Raw genomic sequence first — 21264 nt, forward strand, 5'->3', positions numbered from 1 at the left:
ATCCGTTGTATCCCCTTTTTTCCCTTACTTGTGGAGGAGTGGGAGTTTTATTGTTGTTTTTATTTTTTTATTTGTTATTTCTTTAGCATCACACACCCAAAGGCCTCAGAACGATCACAAACCTCACACACAAGACACAAAGAGAAAGGAAAAGACATTTCAACCGATGCATTAGTCTTTACGCTTGGCCAAGAGATGGGTCCTGATGCATTTTTTAAACTGCCCAAGGCCAGGACTCGCTTTCAGAACAGATGGCAAAGCATCCTAAAGGGTGGGGGCACAGACCCCAAAACTGGAGCATCCACGTTTTCGGAAATCTAGTTTTAGAAAGCAAGAAAAAAACGCCAACTTTGGTCATGTTTTAGAAAGCAAGAAAAAACGCCAAGCATGGGGCATAAATGACAGCGAGGTGCTCGACTCAGATGCAAGGTCAGTGACAATATGTGGCGCTTTCCTGGTCCTGGTGGGAGTGAGGGTGGTCTGTTATTGAATTTCACAGCCATAGCTAAAGCAAACTCCACTAGCAGCAAATCACCCACTTCCATTACTTTATGTGCATGTGTATGCACAAACTTAGCTGGCAGGCACCTAAGCGGTGCATAAGGCACGCACCCAGTGGATTACAAGTAAAGGCGCGGGGCAGCAGCGCAGCATGTCTTATGACAAATGGATCCTGACGCTTCACACAGGCCTTTGACACGTTTCCGTATTATTCACATTTTTAACTGTGAAGCGTGCATTTCACTGGACAAACCATGCATGTTGTGGCAGCCTCACACATTCCGCTGTGCACGCATAACAGCACATCTCACGTGTTAGGTGTGGCTACAGTTCAACGTTAAACTTACTTAATACAAAATGTGTGCATGCACCCGGCAATTTCTGACAAAAGCTTTGTTTAAATTTAATTCCAGTGACGACATATTAGGTCATACGTTCCTCTCACTTACGCTCCACCTAGGTCAGAGTCGCATACACCCATGATGCTAACACAAAACATGCTTCCCCTGCTGCCTTCTTCTCCCTAACTAGACAAACCTCACTTGTGTCTTTGTGTTGTAACATACAACGTTTTGAGGCGGTCTGACAAATGTAGCTTTTGAGGAAAGACAGGAACACGTTTCCCATTTATATTACGCTGCAAAATCATAACTTTGGCATTCGGGTATAATATGTTGCATTTTCTGACTTCGCCTTGTGTCATTTGTTGTGTTGTCATAACATGTAATGGACAGAGTGTGCAACTTTAAAGTTCTTGACTGCTAGGCACACTTGGAGGGCAGCGGCTCCTCCACTCGTTTCTCGGGCGATGGAACCGTGGAAGAATGCGCGTGCGCCTCACGCGGTGCTTGTTGGTAATGGAGAAATGATTGCTGTGCGTAGACAGTGCCCTTGGGAGAATACGGTAGTTGCCATAGTCAGCCTCAGACTGCACTTTCCAGTGTGTGTGCAGCGGGGGAGCTGAGAAGAGCTCGGATGGGGGGAAGGCTCGGGATCCTCAAGTGAAAAACTTAGCAGCAGCCCGCCGCTCGCACCGCGCAGGCACCACATCATCTGCAGCAGGGGACCCCCGGAAGCCACTTTTTTGTTGTTGTTGAATATTTTTCGGTGTCTTTTTTCGCGTGGATCATCATTGCTCTCCCCATCCAGGCTATTTTCGCGTTGCTTTTGTTCGCCTTTTGTTTGAGTTTTGGGTCTTTTTGTCGCTCGTCCTGCCCCCCCTCCCTTCTCCCATTTGCATGGATGCATCATGGCTACGCTCGTGTGCCGGGTCCAGTTCTTAGACGACACCGATCCGTTCAACAGCACCAACTTCCCCGAGCCCACCCGCCCCCCTCTCTACACCTTCCGTGAGGACATCGCGCTGGTTAACCAGGTGGCGGGGGTGCACCGGCTGCTGAAAGCCCCACACAAGGTAAGGCACAGATCCGTGCGGGGTGGGGGTCTGGGGGGTGCACTCCTCTCTAGCGGGCGGTGGGCGGGCGGCTGCTGGCACACTCAGAGCCAGGGTGCCGGCCGGCATTAGGTGTGCATGCTGGCGGCAGCTGAGTGACAATTGCAACCTGGGGGTGTGGAGGGGCCAGCAGAAAACATGTTTGCCCCCGTCCACTTTGATCGTAGAAATAGGATTTGTGTCACAGTACCTTAGCATTGGGGAAAACCTATGAAAAACCTCCCTAGTAAACAAACACGCATGTACTGTACACACATGTACGATCTACACACTGCACCATGTTTTATGTTTCATACGGGTCTGTGGTTGGGCAGTTTGAGGGCATATGCTAATCACTCGCACGATGAATGGACATCTCCGAGAGCGAGGGGGGCGGGGGCTGTTGGTGCATTCTGCTACTTGCCCCCCAGCGCTTCCTCGGGGGTATCTCCCGTGTGTCATCAACCCTCGCATGCGTCTGGAGCCACGGCACCTATGCGCTTGCCTTTGAAGCGAGATGGAGAGACAAGTGACTGCGACTTTCGGGAAACCGTTTTAGAGAGAGATGGTTCGGGAAGACGGAGAGTGCGAAGTGTGCACTGCAGCCCTTCCCCACTGCGGGGAAACGAGCCGGGCCAGCCCTGCTGCGTCTGTCTCGCCGGGGCAGACTGGCGTTTCGCTCCTCAGGCGCTGCATGGAGAGGCGGGATCCCCCTCCAGTCTTTTCCGTGGGCCACCTATACACCCACAGCCCGAAACCCAGCACACACTTTGGTTTTCCCTTTTATATGAAGTCGAGACATGCCACAATCTCGCAAAACAGTCCCCCTTCACGGACCTGTCTGTGTTCTCTGTTTAATGCCTGCAGGTATGCCCGCAGGCTGCCTACCTATGCTCACCCGTCCACCCCTCTCCCCCCCCTTTCCCTCAGCTGTCTCACGCCGATCACTGTCCCCGGGGCGTTAATGAGCCCTTTGGCAGCGCACTGGCCTGGACAAGCTTTACACCCACTGAGAAATCACCGGGACGTGGGGGTGGGGCGGTGTGAAGGATGCCCCGGCGGCTGGGGCTGTTTCGCCTGCCATTTTGTCCCAGGGTTCCGTGTGGGCAGTTGGAGACGGACCCTGTGTGGGCCTAGCTATTTAATGACTGACGGCAAGGTCTGACCCTTTCCCCTTCATTTGGTAGAGCTCGCGAGGAGATGCGCAGCGTCCCCTCAGAGTTCCGCCGTGACGCACTTCTCCGTGACAGGGACTCTCACTGCTTTCCCGGGCCTTCGAGGTTCTGTGCGAAGTCGCCTTCAGCTTAGTTACCTATAGACGCTGACTGTTCCCTGGGACTGAATGTCACCTCCCAGCCACCATGTGACACCCCACCTCCCCCCCCCCCGTCGCCCCCTCCTAAGCGCCGCTTCGCCCCCTTGCTCTGCCTGTCAGCATTTAATCGGTAATCCATCTGCAGGGATCTGCTAACTGGGTGTGCGTGTATTTGTTGTTTGTGTTGTGCATTTACTTAGGCATTACCACGGCCGTGTAAAACGGCACCTCTTTTCTCCAGAAAGGCAAGGTTGCATGGGAGAGCCGCAGCGAATGTCTTATTTTCTCAAAAGCCTTGTGGACATTCCTAGGTTGCGGGCACTTTGTAAAAGTCTCCATTTGGCGTCTATGTAGAGTGGGGGGCGGGGTCCTGTATACATGCGTTTCTTCTGTCTGAGTGGGAAGGGGTCGTGCTGAGAGGAGCCGAGCTGGGCAGGCTGCTGAGTCTGTGGACTTTTCTGAGCTGAGCAGTTGGAGTGAGAGCTTTGGTAAAAATAGCATCGGGCCTGCTTTTCTTGGAACAATGACCTGATACGTATGCATGTAAAGAGAGCTGCAGCAGGACACATACTTCAACCCCCCACCTTCCTGCAGACGGGCAAAGCGCCTTACCGCAGCTTAGCAGTGCCAGGGGAGTGTTGTTGCCCTCTCAAGAACAGGCCAAGTAAAAACACTGCGTTTGGCCAGCATGTATTTCACCATGCCTGGTTTCATTCTTGACAGAGAGGTTTTACATTTGATTCCAACCCAGGTCCTTTTTTTTTGTTTTTAATGTCAACCTTTACAGAGCTTTTAGTCATAAAAACGATGGTTAAAATGTGGAAGACAGTCAATATTTTGGAAGTCGAAATAACTCCTACCCCTAGTTATATACCTCCTCTGTTGGATGGGATATCCACGCTGCTATATTACTAGTAACACCTTCTTCCACTGTCTTTTTGTAACCCTCACATTTCTTGTACAGCGCTCCGTTAATTAGATCGGTATGTGTTACATCATAAACCCAAAATACAAGTACCACCAGGCCCAAAATGTTGGGAGTTCATGTCCCGATATTGCCACGCCCCCTTTTTTTTACCTTGACTTATTGAGAATAAGACGGAATACAAAGCAGCATTTGAAAAGGTGCCAGCCTGGCCACAGCTACTGGGTGTGATCATTCTGGGGCACGCAGGAAATAATACCAACAAGGTGTTTAAGAATACCTCTGGCTCCGCAACTGTGGAAGTCCTATTTTAAACACAGCGTTGTCTGTGGTGGTCTATGGCTTCTAGCCTGCCTTTTAAAACTTTTTTTTTGTCTACTCTTTATGGACTTAGAAATTACAAAAAAAGGATTCATGGAAGCACTGCCTTTTTACAGGAGTGGCCAAAGGTGACACAAAGCACCCCGCCCCCCCATGTTGTCTGGGGGAATGGGGCTTCACTACGGTGCATTTCAGGAAGAAGCCCCCCCCGCCCCCCGCAGAAAAAAAGTCGCAGACATTTTACTCGGGTGGCACACACTATTGGTGACAAATATTTTTACCGCCCCATTGCTAATACGGTTCCCACACTTCCGTCACTTGCGAACACATTGAAGGCTGGACACCTGGATTCTTGTGGCCATACACCGCCAATGGCATGTGGTGGGAGGCTAATGCTAAGGGGAAAACATTTTTTAGCGATAGGGCCTGTGATTACACATTCCTATTTTAGTAAAACTGGGACAGATGACATTTAAAGAGAGTTGACTGCAAAGTGTAGAACAAAAGTGGTGAAACTTTGACCCTCCTGCACTCCACTCACCCCACATACACATCCCGTTCCCTGCACCGCTATTCCCTCAAAGCAAACTCCCTACTACCTGCTTGGCTTCTCCCCCACGCATCGTTTTGCATCTGTACTATCAAAACAGAATGAACAAGCATCTTGAGTTCACCATTACTATCAGTCGATTGTTCCCCACAGCATGCCGGTTTATTCACCCCTCCACCAGGGACCTCATTTCGCGAAAATGCCAGGGGTAGCGGAAGTGACATCACATGACCCTTCACTTCTGATGATATCACAGGAAGTGATGTCATTTGACCCCACTGCCAAGTGACATCACAGGAAGTGATGGTACACGACCTTTCACCCGTTGACAAAACATGAAGCTGCATTACATAGCACTGTTCCTCAGTACACTAAGAAAAATATGATTACAATATCACTGTAATACGATATACATTTCATACAAGAATAGATCACCATATGTAGCATTAATATGGTGATCTATTTTGGTGGTGTATATAGGCCCATATTACCTACTTATTGTGAATGTAAGTAGACATCCAACACAACAACCTGGACTATTGTACATCACACAGGCTAAACTGTAAACAGAGCATCTTGAGGAGGCCTAGACCCCAATGCGCAGACATCCAGTGCCTGCCAAGTGTCTGGTCACAGACTAGAACCAGCAACTGTCCCACACAAGCCCAACCAGAAAAACGATGGTTTGGAGGCTTGCCGGTGGTTATAAGTGATTTGAAACTTTCCAGCCATCACCTTTCTGATTTGCCTATTTGGTTAGTAACCCACCGTTTATTTTGTTAGATGGGAGATAGAGGGGAAGCATGTGTTGCTGGTCACAGTAATTCCAGTTTTTAATTTATTTTAAAATGTAAACAGCAGCAGCAGCTCTATGAGATCCGCCCTAGAAAAGGCTGCTTTTAATATTTTCTTTGGTCCTTTATAGCTTGCCTAATGCCAGCCTCCTCTAGCTTCTAAGCACTAGAACAGGAACCAAACCCATGTTGCACTGCATCCTCTTGTTCCCAAAGCAAGTGTGTTGCCCCGGAGTTATCCTTCCCAATATATTTTTTTGCTTGAGGAAGCAACAGATGGTTTATTTTAAAGGCGGAGAGCAACTTCTTGTAAATTAATTATCCCACCTTGCATCTATCTACAGTGTGCCTGTAATGCAGGTATGGCAGATCTGGGTCAGGTCACAGAGTGCCCAGGCAGGATTGGTGGCAGGAGCCACTGGGGTACACCCTCTCATCACAGGCCCAGTGTCTCACTGGATGTGCAAAGCAGACAATGAGAAACACTGATGAGACTTGAATTCATGCAGTGTCGTCACCGAGTACTGCAGGCTGCTCTCACCCATTCCCAGCTAGCTAGACCTAGCCCCCATGGCCCTCCTGTTGGTACAATACTGGGTTTGAGCTGCATAGTCAGCCCTGCCTCTGAACCCAACCATTCAGAAATTCTTCACTAATTGACTGCCAAACTATTAGTAATGGCGGCTTCGTAGTTCTTCCTGCATCCCAGTTATTTCTGCAGCTAACGAGATCAAGATTCCAGGTGAAAAAAAGCTGTGGTACATTTAGCTGCATTTACAACTGCCTTTTTCAGGTGCAACACAGATATCTCCTCTTTGTCCAGTGGCCCAGGAGTAGCAAGGACCGGGCTAGGGGTAGCAGAGGGCAGCAGGGGTAGCAGCTGCTACCCCAAATTACGTCCCTGCCCTCCACTTTCAAATCACCCCTTAAAAGACAGGCAAATAAACCCAGGCGCCACCGCTTGTTCAAACTAAGCTAAGGAGCAGTGATGGCCATGGGCCCCATGTTACTACCCCCTCCCAAACTTGCTGAGTTGTTGTCCAGCGACTACTGACACATTGTTGTAAGTGTTGGCAATAAAAGGCAGTGGATTGTATTGCACTATTACATATGTCATAATGAAAATTGTATTCATAAAATTTGCATGAAAAAGTCCTTTTGGGCACATGGGCCAGTGGGTGTCCACCTGGCCCGTGCCACCTTCTTTTCCCCCTGACTGTGAGACAACGTTCATTGTTCTGTCCTTCCTTTTGTGGCTGTTTCCCGTTTTTCTTTATTCTCTTTCCGCTTGGATTGGGTGAAAATCAGAAGTCTCATGTGGTTGCAGAACGGCTCCTTTTTCTCCATTCGGAGTACTGTGCAAACTGGAAACCCTTACTGGCAGGGTCTCCTCTTATTTGCAATTTTATGGCCTCGGGTCATTCGTTGGGCCGTGCATGGAGCAGACAATTTTGCATATGTGTGTGCCCCCGTCCTCCATTGGCAGCCCCTTCTTCCCTTATTTTCTTGTTCCTCGTGGTTTCACACCTGGGCCCTTTTGGCACCATGGTGTGAGATACTTCCCTGCCCTTATGGTTCCCTAAAGGTCGCCCCCTTTGTAGTTTGTGTGGCTAAAGAGGGGGGGGGGAAGAGGGGCTAAAAAGTAGGAACCCATGCGGGAATGGAGGGACAAAAGCTGATGCATTTTGTACCTATTTAGTCTTACTACTATTGTACAGCCGTTATGCCGCTGTACTGCCCTATGTGTCCCCCGAGCCCTCGCTTATGTGCCCGCGACCTCTAACTCCACATGGTAGCTTACATACATAAAGTCTTGCATAATCGCATCAGCACTGAAACCTTCTCTAGTGTGCCCATTTGCCTGCTACAATATCCCAGACAATACATGGCCTCCAGCTCTGTCTTTGATCTCACAGTAGGGGTGCCTTCCTGTTTCTCTCCGGCCCTTATTGCAGTCTTATCGCCCGTACTTCTGCTGCAAGGCGGCTCTACACCTTCTGCCACAGTTTTCATTAAGAGCTTTCATAAGTTCTCATCAAGTCCCCTGCCCCCAACACTCTGCCAAATTCAAAAGTGTCTATATCCTCGGATGCTCCCAGTCCCTGCCACTCAGACCGCCAGTGAGTTTCACAGGAACACACTGCACCTCACTAGTCAAGCAGGCTCCAAGCATCGTTTCGCGGTCTAATGTATAACTAGGGGAAAGTGACACGCGGTAAGTGATAGGCATTTGATCTGAACCAAGTGCAAGATGGCCCCGCCCTCCACGACATGTGCAGCCGAGCCGCAGCAGTGTCTGGCAGAGCAAGAGAGCGGTGACGCCTTATACGGTTGCAGGGGGTGTAGGTTACCAGAAGCTGAACTGATAGAGGCGGCCTATAGGCTGAGGCTCCAGAGAGGGACATATCTCAGGTTCGCTGCATCACGTTCTCCTACGCAATTACTGTGCAGTTGGAAAGATAAGCGGCCCAATGAAATGGGCGCCATTGTTGACAGAGATGTCCACCAGGTAATGGCGACAAAACCCTCGTGGTCCGCACATCGAATCGTATAATTAGGACAGATATGCAGAAGAACTGAAAGTACATGCACACAATCTCCACTGACCTTCAGTAAGTGTACATTTTCCTTGTGGATATTGCCCCCAAAAAATACAAAAAAGTCAGGTTTGCTAATAGACAAGCCAGAAAATAGATTACGTGACGGCCGTACAATTACATTTACGGTGCAATGGGCACTCACTTGCGGGAGCCCTGGACACACACCACTGTTGGCAGCTTGCAACCCTGCTTTCACAGCCCCTCCCCACCTCCAGCTGCATCATTATCTGTGCTTTTGTAGCAAGGCTTAATCAATACGAGGAGAGAGCCGTGCGTGAACCAAAGACCAGGGCTGCAGAACCAGACGTTCTCATCGGCTACGCGTCTTTTTTGTTGCTTACTGTAGCAGACTCACTGCCTGTCACCAATTGTCCTTTCCAACAATGTCCCTGTTACTTTGCGGCCCACCCAGACAGGGATGCAGAATTGGGGTTTCGTCTGTGTGGCAGCACTGCTGCTTCGAAGTTTCAAGCTTGCAAGTGGTGTAAACATCCTGCAAACCCTCCCAAACTAGTGTAGATGTTAAGGGGGTAAATATGATGTACAGGGTAAATGAGGACTAAAGTCATGAGTGCAAGGTTGCCTTAGCGCCAGGGGAGTTGCTAGATCTGGAAAAGACGCTGATGTCCGAACTATGGGGACTGGGGGCTAGCTAGCCTTTTGGTTGTAGCTCCTGAGATTCTATCCGGGGCTACAACCAAAAGACCAGGGGCTATAGCCCCTTAGCCCCCCAGCAACGCCTCTGCTTAGCGCCAAGCACTGATCTTTTCCCAAAGCCAAAATGGACACGTTTGTGTTCATGCTTTGAATGACAGTTGGTTCCACATTTCTGATTGGTGGCAGTGCCCTCTCACACAAACTTCCCAAGTTTGTATTCTGAAATGTGCTTCCAGGAAAGGCATTTGAAGCCTGGATGGGCAGCTGTTTCGGACCTTGTCCTTCACATTACTTCAGCATGGCAAGAGTGTTAAAAATCATTGGAATCAAGGCAGGAGACTTTGGAGGTCGAGATGGTATTACAGTACCTATCTCATTCCATCTGGTGTCCACCTTCTGTATCCACTTAGCACTTCCTGTGCTAATACTGTATACCAACCTAAATAGATCATTCCACACTCTGGGGTGCTAACTCAGCTTGTACATCACACTATTGCTCCCGCGGCGGCTAGGTTTCTGCTGTGCAAATAAGCCCAATACCCTTCAGTGCAATGCACGTTTTGCACAGTTATGTTAGTACAGAAACAAAACATGCAGGCTTTGACCACTGGTCAAAAACAACATGATAGTGATGTGTAGATCGGTCCCAGACTTTTCTAATCTTTCTGTAGGCCATTAAAATCCCTAAACAGACACCCCCAATGCCATTGGAGCAGCACTTTTCTGAGTCAGCCCTTGCCCCCCTCCCCATCCCATGACCCAGTCTTGATGTTGGAATGTGGGGGGGGCGGTGGGTAGAAGGAATTGGCAGCATTCTACTTGGCCCACCTGCACTATCTTTGTAAGGAAGCCCCACATCTTAAAGAGGTTCACGTTCACAGTGTTTGCAGGGTGATCCCATTGAAGTCAATGGATGCATATCATTCCACAGTATGTCCCGGGCTGCTTCCATTGGTGGCAGTACCTGACTGATTTGCATATGGCTGGGCCCCTTTTGCAACGGCACAGACAGGTTAAAAAACGTTGGTGTGGAAGGTTGCCCAGAGCAGTGGTTCAGATTCCTTAAAAACCTTCCACTCATCACTGTTTTGGTTGCAGTTCGTTCATGTCAGCTCACCATCAGTTCACGAGTAGGCACATCATGATTAGTTCTGATGAGTCCAATGCTTTGAGCGAAGATATTTAGCTTCATGAAAAAATAAGCCCAGGGATGATGCTCGGGCACAAACCTGATGATCATGAACTGTTTTATGATGTCTCCAACCCTCTATAATATAAATCATCGATTCCAGTAATTCTCACACAAAATAATATTAAAATAGCAGCATCGGGCAAGCTCCTGGTCTTTCCAATCTCTTTTGCATCCCTTGCTGTCTCGTCGTTCGCTGTTCTCTTTCTCCCTCTCTTCTTCTCTCAGTTCCCGACTGCCCTACCTCCCATGTACTACATCTCAATTCACTCACTCTCACCTTCACTCTCCCTTCCATTTCAGAGACATTGTCTGTAATTTATTCCTCCTCTTGTGCTTCTTCTTATCTCTTGTTTGGTGCTCCGTTCTCTCCATCCAGATCTTTCTCCCGTCTTGTCTTTCTCATATCTTGCCTGGTCAATTTCTCCTTGTTCCGCTCTTGTCTGTTCTGTCTCCCCTCTGCATTTCCACTTTCTGCCCATTAGTTTGCCTCTCTTATATTTTCCTATCTTCATCTCTCACCTCTTGTATATTGTGTCTCTCCTCTCCAGTTTCTTTTCTGTTTGTATTATTTCTCTCCTGTGCGCTCTCATCTCTCCTACCGATTCTGTCGCTCATCGCTCTCCCTCCAATCATCTCAGTGTTATCTTCCTTCTGCTCTGTCTACCTTGTCATTTCACTCTCCACCTTATTCTCTCTCCGTTCTCTACCTTGCATCCTGTCTCTTCTCCCTCCTTTTTTCCTCTGCACACCGCGCCCCTCATCTCTCCCTCTCTCCCATTTGGTTGCTGTTCTATGTCTGCATTAAGTCTTTCCTTTCCTCTTTATGTTTCTATCGCTCCTGATCCCATTCTGTGTGTTCTCTCCTCCCATGATGCTATGCCCTTATCTCCCTCTCACCTATCTCCCTCATTCCTCCCTTACTGCAAAGGGCATGTATGGCTGGGTGGCTCGCAGCATCCCTTGCACAATCACTGGCAGGCTGCAGCTAAAGAAATCCCCAGAGCCACCCCACAACCCCTCTGCTCTGCTGTACTGCAGGAGGTGGCACGGGGTGCAAAATGGCGATTTATGTGCACCCTCACACAAAATCAACAGGCTGGAGGCACGCTCCCTTGGATCGCATTATTAGCGTTCGTTGTTCTTCCATTTTGAGGCAGATAGGAGTTAGCAGCCAACCAGGTTGCTCATAGTGCATGATTTTTCTAATGGTATAAGCAAATTTTCAAACAACCGTGGGTTGATTGCAGCCTCGACCTGCTCTCCTCCTGCCAGCAACCACCGCCTGCCAGCTCCCTGAAATCGCCCCCCCACCCCCAAAAACCCTCATTACATTGCCTGTCTCCTCCTTCCCTTGCATGGTCTCAATGCTCCCAGCATCCACTCCTTTACGGCTGTTCTGGGCATTGCAGACGGGGCTCTCCCTGTGGCGCTCTGGCTGCCATTACCAATGTGGTCCCTAAATAAATGTCCCTTAACTGTTCCAGTGTAAACCTGGGGTGATAATGAGGTTCAAGCTTTCGAGGCGAGCCGTGCAGGTGGGTAACAGTCCTGGGTAAGGGCCCTCACTTCACTCTGGATTTTACCCTGAGTTGATGGGTTATTACGAGTTGGGACAGCCTGCTCCTAAGAGCTTTACTGCCAAATTAACTTCCTTTTCCATGTAGCCCCATCGGGTTGGGGATTCAAAGAACGGCAACACATTTTTCCTGCATGGTGTGGGATTTGCACCCCCCCTGGAAATGTAGCCTTCCCTGTCCACTCCACCATGGGGTCTTGCCCCCCCACTTTGAAAACAAAACTCTAGGTTGAGATAAACCCCCTTTCACTGAAGGCGTGACTGACATCGTGTCCAGAGTTCTTGGGAGTGTTGAGTTCATGATATCAGGATCAACAGGATTTTGTTTTTTAGTTTGTGATATTAGGTGTCACTTGCGCCACCTATAAGCCAAAACTATTGCATTGGAGTACAGATAGGGAGGAATGACATATGAGGAGGGACACAGAGTCCCCCCTAGGTCTGCCCATAGCCATGCTAATCCCTATGGCCATTCCTGCCTCTGCCGCCCAAAACTCCTCCTCATGGGAACTCTTTGAGTGCATTTTAATCAAGCCTTACCATCAGGCTTTGCATTCAAAGAACCTGCTAGTGTTTGTTCAGAGAGGTAATTTCTTAATTGGAGTTGTAAACTCACTACTGGTGTAATAGAAATGTCTTACCAGGTCTGCCTTCAGCCACTCGATTTATAAGCACCATGCTTGTCCTTCACTGAAGTCCTGTTTAAAAATATCATTGACAAAGCCAACATGTTTGGCTTGTGCATATGTTTTAATCATTTGCCAGGCACTGCTATTAGATGCCCAAATGCTTGCACCATTTTGCACCAGCTACCAACAGTGGAAAGTTGATACCTCTACGGCTGTGCCATTCCCACGCCTACACAAAAGCCCAAACTCTTGGCATTGCCAATACTTGTTGAAGGCATTGAATTTCAACGCACAGAGCTATCTTATGCACGAATGGTGTCTGTGTTTTATTTCGCATATGTTCTTTTAGACTCAGTTATTAATGGATGTCATCCCCAAATTGCTGTAAGACTTTTCCAGCATGGGAAATGAGCAAAGGCGCGGGGTGTATGCACATAGTGAAATGAATGAGGCGGAATGGTGCCAAATCTTTACATCTGCGCATTTGCATCTTTATGGTTTGCATCTGTGCATTTGCATCATTGTTTTTGAAATTGCAGCAACCCCTCTGTATTCCCCTCCATTTTAATTGTTCCTATATCTCTTGCCCGTTATTTAAAATCTGTTGGGCGTGTTCCCTAAAAATTAGCAAAACTGATGTAAATAATCTGGTGCAAATGTGCTGGTGCCAATGCATAAAGATGCAAGTGCATCGATGCAAAGACATGTCACCGGAAGAGCAGAGTTCTTTGTAACCACATGCAGCATTTTATGCCAGGTTGGCATCGACAGGAACATGTCCACCTGCTGTCTCTGAAATCCAAATAGCAGCCAGGTCAGATCTGGGCGCCTGGAAGCTGCCAGCCAGTCCAATCTTGCGTGCAACACAGGGCATTTCATTGTATCGAGGTTTGCTTTGCTATCAAGTTGGACCATTATCAAGGAATGGCGCTGCTCACTGAGCTGGGTAGATATAAGTACAGACTGGGATGCCGCTATTAAGAACTTCTAAGCTACCAAAGAATTAGATAAGGACCGGCCATTATTAATCATAGTTCTTTTTTAAATGAAGGAAGAAAGCATTAACTGGAGGTCCACAGAGTGCCGCGCTCTCATGGGACTGAAATCCTCGCTCAAAGATGAGAGAGGACGGGAACTACGAGGGGACTACAAGTAACATCTAAAAAATCGACTGGCAAAACAGGGCCATTTGTCAGTGCCTGCTCCTCCTCCATATGCAGTCATTGGCTATGAGGACTCTAAATGGCTCTGTAAGTGAACGCCTCACCGTCTACTGCGGCACTGGGAACCCGCTCGTCTTAATTCGTATCCAGTGCTTTGTGCCCTGTAATGGGGGTGGTCCTTCTGCTGTATGCAGTGTTGGTCTCTCAGAGCTCTAATCCGCCCTGCCCCCCCCCCCCCCGCTGCCTTGTGACATCAGTTGTTTCATTTGCAGCCCTGCCTGTTCCTAGTATGTCTGTAGCACAAATCTATGAGCTTACTATTTGCACCCTCACATTGGTGTTTTTCTGTATTCAGCCTCTGGGAGCCCTAGTACTTTCCGCTGAAAACTATATTATAGACTTCTTTTGGTCAAAAGTCATGAAATCTAAAAGCTATCTGTGCACCTCTGAGCTCTATAAATAGATCTGCACGCCCAATCGGAGCGTCCAATTGTGGAGATGCAAACCATGCCCACAGAGGACAACCACAACAGAATTCGAAAGGCCCAAAGTTCTTTGAGAAAGTTTGTACAACACATAAGCTGCAAAAGTTGCTGTTAATTAAGCACATTCATTGCACGACAACACCTAAAGTCCCGCAACATTTTTTTAAAAATGATTTGTATTAACACTTTTATAAACAAGAGTAATACACAAAATACATGATGAGAAAACTCATGTACAACAGTTAAACCCATTTTGTTGAATAACACAGAAGAAAAAATTACCAACAATTAGCTTACCCATATTAAATGAATATCCTTCAAGACTAGTTCATAATGTTATCAAATTGTCTCCAAGTTGCTCTGTATGGTCTTCAGAGGCACTTGTACACTCTTAAGACATATCCAGTTAATACAATCTGTCAGCAGAGATTCACACCTTTACCAATGGTACACTTTATACAAATTGGTAATTTGGGAAGTCTTCTGAATATGGAGAAAATGGAAGTGGTTCATATGGTGAACTGCATGGACTGTACTCAGGGGTGAACCCTTCACAGCTACGAGTCAACGACTCAACGGTCTGTTGAAGAGTATCTCGGCTTCCTTCGGACAGGGCTGATGTTTTCTCATTGCATTAGCCATCCGTTTTCCAATTTACAGGATTTGTGTGAAGAAGTCCAACGATTCCTCATGCGCAGCCATAGTCAATCCGTACATACCTTCCGGCCAGTGGTCAGCCAGGCAGCCAATGGAGTGAGCCCTCCGGGTAGAACTTTCCAGCATCCATGACCTGTATGGCAGCTGTCGTTTGGACGGGCTATAAGCGATGCATCTCCGGATTGGGAAGCCAACGATGCTGTACAAGGAATCTGAATAGTCCAATGTTGGAAGACGAGCGTGCTCCTAGCAGCTGCCAGGTCAATCTAGGACATGATGCACTCCCGGCGAGGTCTGACTACAATAAAAAGAGCATCCCCCACAGTGGAGCTACTTGAGCAAATTAGCTGATTGGTGCAAGGAATTGCCCACGGATTTTCATTAGCAGTTATTACTTAGTAACTGATTAGCAGCTGTGGCCATTGCTCTTGGCTTAAGTTCATAGAGACAGGATGCAGGTGTGCTCCTCCTATGATTGACGGATTGCTTCCAGTTCAAGGGTCATTTCTTTCAGACTCCATATTACCCAAAGTCAGGAATTTTAGAATTTTAACCTGCTGCACGTTGATTTAACCACACATGAACACAAATGGTTTACCCGCTGAACAGGAGACCTGCTAATATCCCAACATTAATAGGCACATTTTTAATCATCTATTATTAACCAAGGTTAACAGTTTAATGGTGGGTATAACATCAAGACGGATAACTAAGAGGTGATGTTCAGTTTCTGTCTTTTTAATAGTATATGTAATATGACTCCAAGCGAGTAAATAAGGACAGGATGGCTGGGACATGAAGGATATCGTCTCCCAAAAAACTTTGGCACCAATTAATACTCAGTGTGAATTATTGATTCCCCGCAAAAGATAAATATGAGAAATTGAAAACATTCCTAAATAAGTGTAGCAAATAAATTAAAGACTCGGATCAGGGCACTCGTTCCTCTTTTATCAGGTACAACTTTTAAAATCTCATTTTTCCAAGTGCATTGTCACGGCGCTGTTGCTTTTCCCAGAGACTTTTGTTACTCTTGGAATATCGTGTTGGGGGAGGGGTAGGAGGTGCAAAGGGAACGAAGCTGCCCAAATCTTCTTCAGGTGTGCCGGGACACATTGAAAACTGAGTTCCGTTGCTGCTGTTCCTGCCAAGTACTTATTCTCTTATTAGTTTAGTTCCGTTGCTAGTTGTTTGCAGTCATTATGCAGTTGTTGTGAAATTCACCAGTCACCACGTCAATTGCGATGCGGCTCACACCATTTCATGCCTCCTTCTTAACGGAGATTCTCATCCAGGCCTAGATATCACCCCACTGCACCCACATGGTGGAGTGGTCAGGCGGGGCTAGGCTTGCCCCAAACTCTCAAGACTCATGCGTAAGGTGGATTGGCCCGCGGGCGTGGGTCAGTGGGGATAGGAGGCTTACCCCCAAACTTAATAGAGTGCTGCCTTGACTGCATTCACATTACCGTCACGTTAGCCAGTCCTCATTATTTAAGTCCATATGCTCTAGGCTTTGGATGGACTAGGAAAGAGGGGCTTGCAAGCTTTGGCTCTCCAGATGTTTTGGACTTCAGCTCCCATCGAACATAGTCAAGATAGTCAACGATAAGGGCTTGCGAGTGTGGAAGTCCAAATAGATTAGAGAGAGATGCAGGTTGCAGACCACTGGACCAAGTGTGTCACATGACCAATATTTACATTTGATATACATATACATTTTGCACATTTTTCAAGGACTCTGCAATGCATGTTAAAGCATCAGGCGGGGGGTAACAATTTATTTAATATATTTGTAAAGCGCTGGAACAGGGCCCTCATGCATGGAAGCGCTAGAACAGGACAAACTCACAAGAAACGAGACAAAAACAATTCGAATAACTAGTTCGAGGAGACAGCAGGTTAGGATAGAGAGGAGTCATTCAAAAAGAATGGTCTTCATCCTCTGCTTAAAAATGTCCAGTGACGGGCAGGACATCAGGTCATGGGGAAGTGCATTTCAAAGGTGTGGGGCTGCCTCGGGGAAGCATCCCTCTGACCCCAAAGATAGTTTGGCTTTTGGCGTTTGAAATAGGCCCGAGTTGTTTGACCCCAGTGTACGTCTAGCGGGGAGCCAAGACAACTGATTACAGAGATAGAAAGGACCTTTTCCACAGAGGCAGGTGTGGCAAATGCACATTGTCCTGTGCTCTAGCACCTTGAAGCGTCTCTTGTGCTGGATGGGAATACCAATAAAGATCTCAGACCAAATAACCAGACAGACTCAAAAAATATTTCAAAATACAACTTTATTCTTAGTTCAATAAATCAGGGCAAACTGGCAGGCATCTGACTGATGCTCGCACGCTCATACACAAACTTGATCATACTGAGGTTTTCTGCTCCAATATGCATCATCTATTACGTCATCCTACATGGCAAACTGTAAAACCCGTTGAAGGCAGAGATTGGTTAGGGGAACATATCTACCTATGGTATGCATAGGGGTTAGTACATCATTGGGTGCCTCTAATCGGTAAGACACACCTCAAACTTCCTCTAAATACGTATGACACTGATTACAGCAGAGAAAACGACAACAAATTGGTCCATGCAACATTGTATAGCCGTTTACCCTATATACCCTTTAATTGGTTGTCATTCTCACCCAACCTTGGACCTTTGTGTCATTAGCAGCATGTGAGCAAAACAAAACCCAGGTGCTTGTGTCACGTCCGATAACTCCACACTTTCCCAATAAATCCATCATCTCTCATGAGTCCGGCCATAAGCCAAAGTTTCCCCATCTGTAGTTGACCCTGTAACCTGCTCTCTGTTCTGGGACATTTAAGAGAGTGTAAGCATATCACTATCTTCACCCGAAGCGTAATGAATAGCCTTTGTTTTCAACTTATGAATCACGTGTGAGGAGACCACAAATTTGCCACTTTCGACCTCTTATTAACTGTTATTTGATTTAATTACACAGGGTCTTCCTTCTCTTGGCCTCTAGCGAATTGCTCACTCCATTTTATATGGACTTTATACACTTTCAATTGTTCAATACTTGGCTCTTGCAGGTGTGTTTTTCTTCTTTAATCTAAGAGAAATATGTTTATGTACATGGTTTATCTGTCTGCCTCCCTTTGTGCCTTGCAATTTTTCCTTAAATTAGCATCCTTCATCCCAGGCAACATAGACTCCTCTTTATTTTGCACACAAAACTGTTTCTCCAACATCTCCTGACTCTGCAACCCAGGTCTGTCTCTGAGGTATCTGAATTGAGTCTTAACACGAGCCAGCGTCCATCTTTCCATTATGGCCATCCTAGCCGTGTTATACGTTCCTCTATAGCAAGCTTCTATATGTCTCATCTATCTTGCGTGTGAACGGGGAGAAATGGGAAAAAGGAAGGGGGAACGAATGCCGTGGGAGCACCACAGTAATGAAGGGAGACAGCCTGAGAGGCAGCGAGAGGGGGAAAAACAACACTGTCTTCCTGGGCTGAACAGAGTCACATGGAGCCGAGTTGCGTGGAGCCGAATTGTTGGAAGAGACAAACCGTAATGGCCTGGCAGTTCCCGCTCCCCTGGTTCACACTTGTTCCTTTCCCGACCCACAAATAAAAACGAGTGACAGGGAACTGTCACGTGAAACCGCAAGTCCTTTTTCCAACCAGCATGAATACACAGCAAAGCGTTACAATTCCCTATACGCTCCTGTGTCCCGTTCGGCTGTGAACCATGCGGCTTCCCTCTCAAACAAACAGAATAGCACAACATACGCTGCCAGAGTAATGAACATTTCACAGCCCCAATCTCACACAGGTTACTTACATTCCTTGTTGGAAGAAAACACTCCGGAAGGATTAGTTGTATCAGCTTGCATGGAGGCAGAGGTATCCCGCGAGTACCGGCTTTGACGGGAGAGGCTGGATGGCGAACTTCGTGCAAAGAGAAAGGGGGCGGGGCTTGGGGTGTATTTATAGAAAAACAACACAAAGCAGCCCTGATTGGTCCAACCAACCCCAACCCCTATATAAGGGTGAAACTAATGACGGACTGTGTGTGGCTTTCCGAATCTCTTGCAGATCACCGGAGGAGCGAGAGAGAGAACTGCACCTCAGACGCTCTGGGCATACAAGGACTAGGCGTCATTTTTTCACTGTTCATCCGTATCACAGAAGAAGGAAGAAGGCTATTTGGGCACTTTGAGCCATCATTTTGTTTATTTAGTTGAACCTGAATAAAGGCTGTTTCGCGTTCTTTAAGTCATTGGCTGTCTGCCTCATCCTTTTTACAAATTTTGGTGGCAGTGGTGGGATATTGCAGCACGCCATGGAGGGTATTATCAAAACCCTAGCCGAAGGACAACAGCAACTCCAACAGATTATCCAGGTACAGTCTCACCAGGCACAGACAGACCGTCTGACCATCCAACAAGCACTCCAGCTGCAGGCTGCCAATCAAGATGCGCTGAAGAAAGTCACTGATGCCATGGCCACAAGCAGAGGGTCTCCTATGGCTCCAATGGCAGTATTACAGAAGTTTCAACCCGGTGAAGATCTGTGCTATTTCTTCACCAATTTTGAAAGAGTTGCTCGCAACGCTCAATGGCCCGTTGAGAAGTGGGGACACTTTATAGCCCTCTTTCTGACTGGAACTATGCAAGGGGCCTACCAAGCCGCCAATCCAGCTGGGGACACAGCGTACGCTGATATAAAAAGGACCATACTGGAACGTATGGGCATGGATGAAGAAGCGTATCGGATCAGGCTCAGAGAAACAAAACTGAAACCGGGGGAAACACCCAGACAGTTGTACTATCGCATTCAAGACCTGACTAAAAAATGGCTCAAACCATCCAGTAGCAGTATCCAAGACATAGTGGATAAAGTAAAGTTGGAACAGTTCACAGAGGCTCTACCCGCTCCGATGCAACGATGGGTACGACAACACCACCGACCCACGCTGGCGGAAGCTATTGATATCGCTTCCGCTTTTCAGAAAGCAGGATCTGTTTACTTGCCTACTAATGACCTCCCACTTCCAAGAAGCTCCAACTTAAAAATCCAGGGAGCAGGGGAACAAAGGACACCACGAGTGGAATGCAAGCCTATACCATGGCCAACTTTAAGTCGACAGCCTCAATGTTTTGATTGTGGAGATTGGGGGCATATAGCAAAGTTTTGCCCCAAGAAACCTAAGCCTGCAGAGCCAATGGAAATCGGTTTCATCCAAGGAAGAGAGTACTGAAGAAGTCGAGATCCTTATTTCCTAGATGTCCGTGAGGATGGTACTCCCAGACAGGCACTACTCGACAGCGGAAGTGAACAAACGGAAGTCAGACTGGAAGTAAGTGGGGAAGGGGTTGGATTAAACACTTTCATACCTATAAAATGTGTTAATGGGGATACTAAGTCCTACCCGTCTAAAGAAGTTACCCTTGAAGTAAAAGGGGTTAAGTCTAAGATGAGGGTCGCCATTATGCCTCATTTGCCAACACCGGTATTGCTAGGGACGGACCTGCCCTCCTTTCAAGACTGTGTGAAGGATGCAGAATGGTTGAAGACAGCTCCCTTTTCACAAATAGAACTCAATCCGGCAGTTACCAGGTCTCCAAGGAAAAGTAGGAACGAAGTAAGAAGGGGAAAAAGAGAATGGGCTGAAGAGAAGAGGTTTACGGGGATCATAGATTGGTTACCAGATGATAAAAAACCTACTTTTCGAAGTGAGTTAAATTCAGACCCCACCTTAAGAATACCCTGGAACCAGGCAATTGTCCCACCAGAGAAGGGTACAACCTATCCTTGGTTTAGGTCTTCAAGGGGACTACTGTATCGGGTCACCAAAGACAAAGTAAACTGCGAGGTGGAACAGTTGTTAGTACCCCTGAGTTTCAGGCCAACCGTTGTGAAACTGGCACATGATGATACAACAGGAGGTCATTTAGCAAGGGACAAAACACAAGAAAAAGTATTAAAAAGGTTCTATTGGCCAGGAGTCTATCGGGATGTGACGAGGTATTGCGAAGAATGTGTGGTCTGCCAAAAAAACAATCCCTGAATACCTCCCAAAGCCCCCTTGCAACCTTTGCCCCTAATAAAAGAACCTTTTTTCTGAATCGGAATGGATATAGTTGGACCCTTAGAACCTAACAGCCATGGGCACCAATTCATCTTAGTTATTGTGGACTATGCCACAAGATACCCTGAAGCCTTGCCCATGAGAGAAACAAGTGCAAAACAAGTCTGTAACCTGCTGGTGCCTTTCTTTGCCCGTGTGGGACTCCCCTCCAAAATAATTACCGACCAGGGGAGAAACTTTGAATCGGGAGTGATGCAGAGGGTATGTCAGCAACTGAACATAAGACAGATCCGTACAACAGTTTATCATCCACAGACAGATGGTCTGGTGGAACAATATAATAAGACTATTAAACAGATGTTAAAAAAGGTGACTGAACCTAAGGGCACTAATTGGGACCAA

General features: G+C 47.3%; 1 protein-coding gene across 6 annotated transcripts in view; it reads left to right on the forward strand.

The window, feature by feature from the left end:
- The first annotated feature begins 1430 nt into the window (after window positions 1-1430).
- Window positions 1431-21264, forward strand: part of FHOD3 (formin homology 2 domain containing 3) — a 1524242-nt gene continuing 1504408 nt past the window's right edge. For 4 of the 6 annotated variants that reach the window (XM_069620638.1, XM_069620640.1, XM_069620639.1 and 1 more), the window contains exon 1: window positions 1432-1915. In XM_069620638.1, coding sequence (XP_069476739.1) covers window positions 1751-1915 — 165 coding nt within the window. In that variant the 5' untranslated portion in view covers window positions 1432-1750. Of the gene's footprint in view, window positions 1916-21264 lie in introns of all 6 variants that reach the window. The other 2 variants (XM_069620636.1, XM_069620637.1) reach the window with 1 other exon arrangement.

This window comes from Ambystoma mexicanum, chromosome 5q (assembly GCF_040938575.1).
Source record: "Ambystoma mexicanum isolate Mex_15411 chromosome 5q, UKY_AmexF1_1, whole genome shotgun sequence".
Classification (NCBI taxonomy): domain Eukaryota; kingdom Metazoa; phylum Chordata; class Amphibia; order Caudata; family Ambystomatidae; genus Ambystoma; species Ambystoma mexicanum.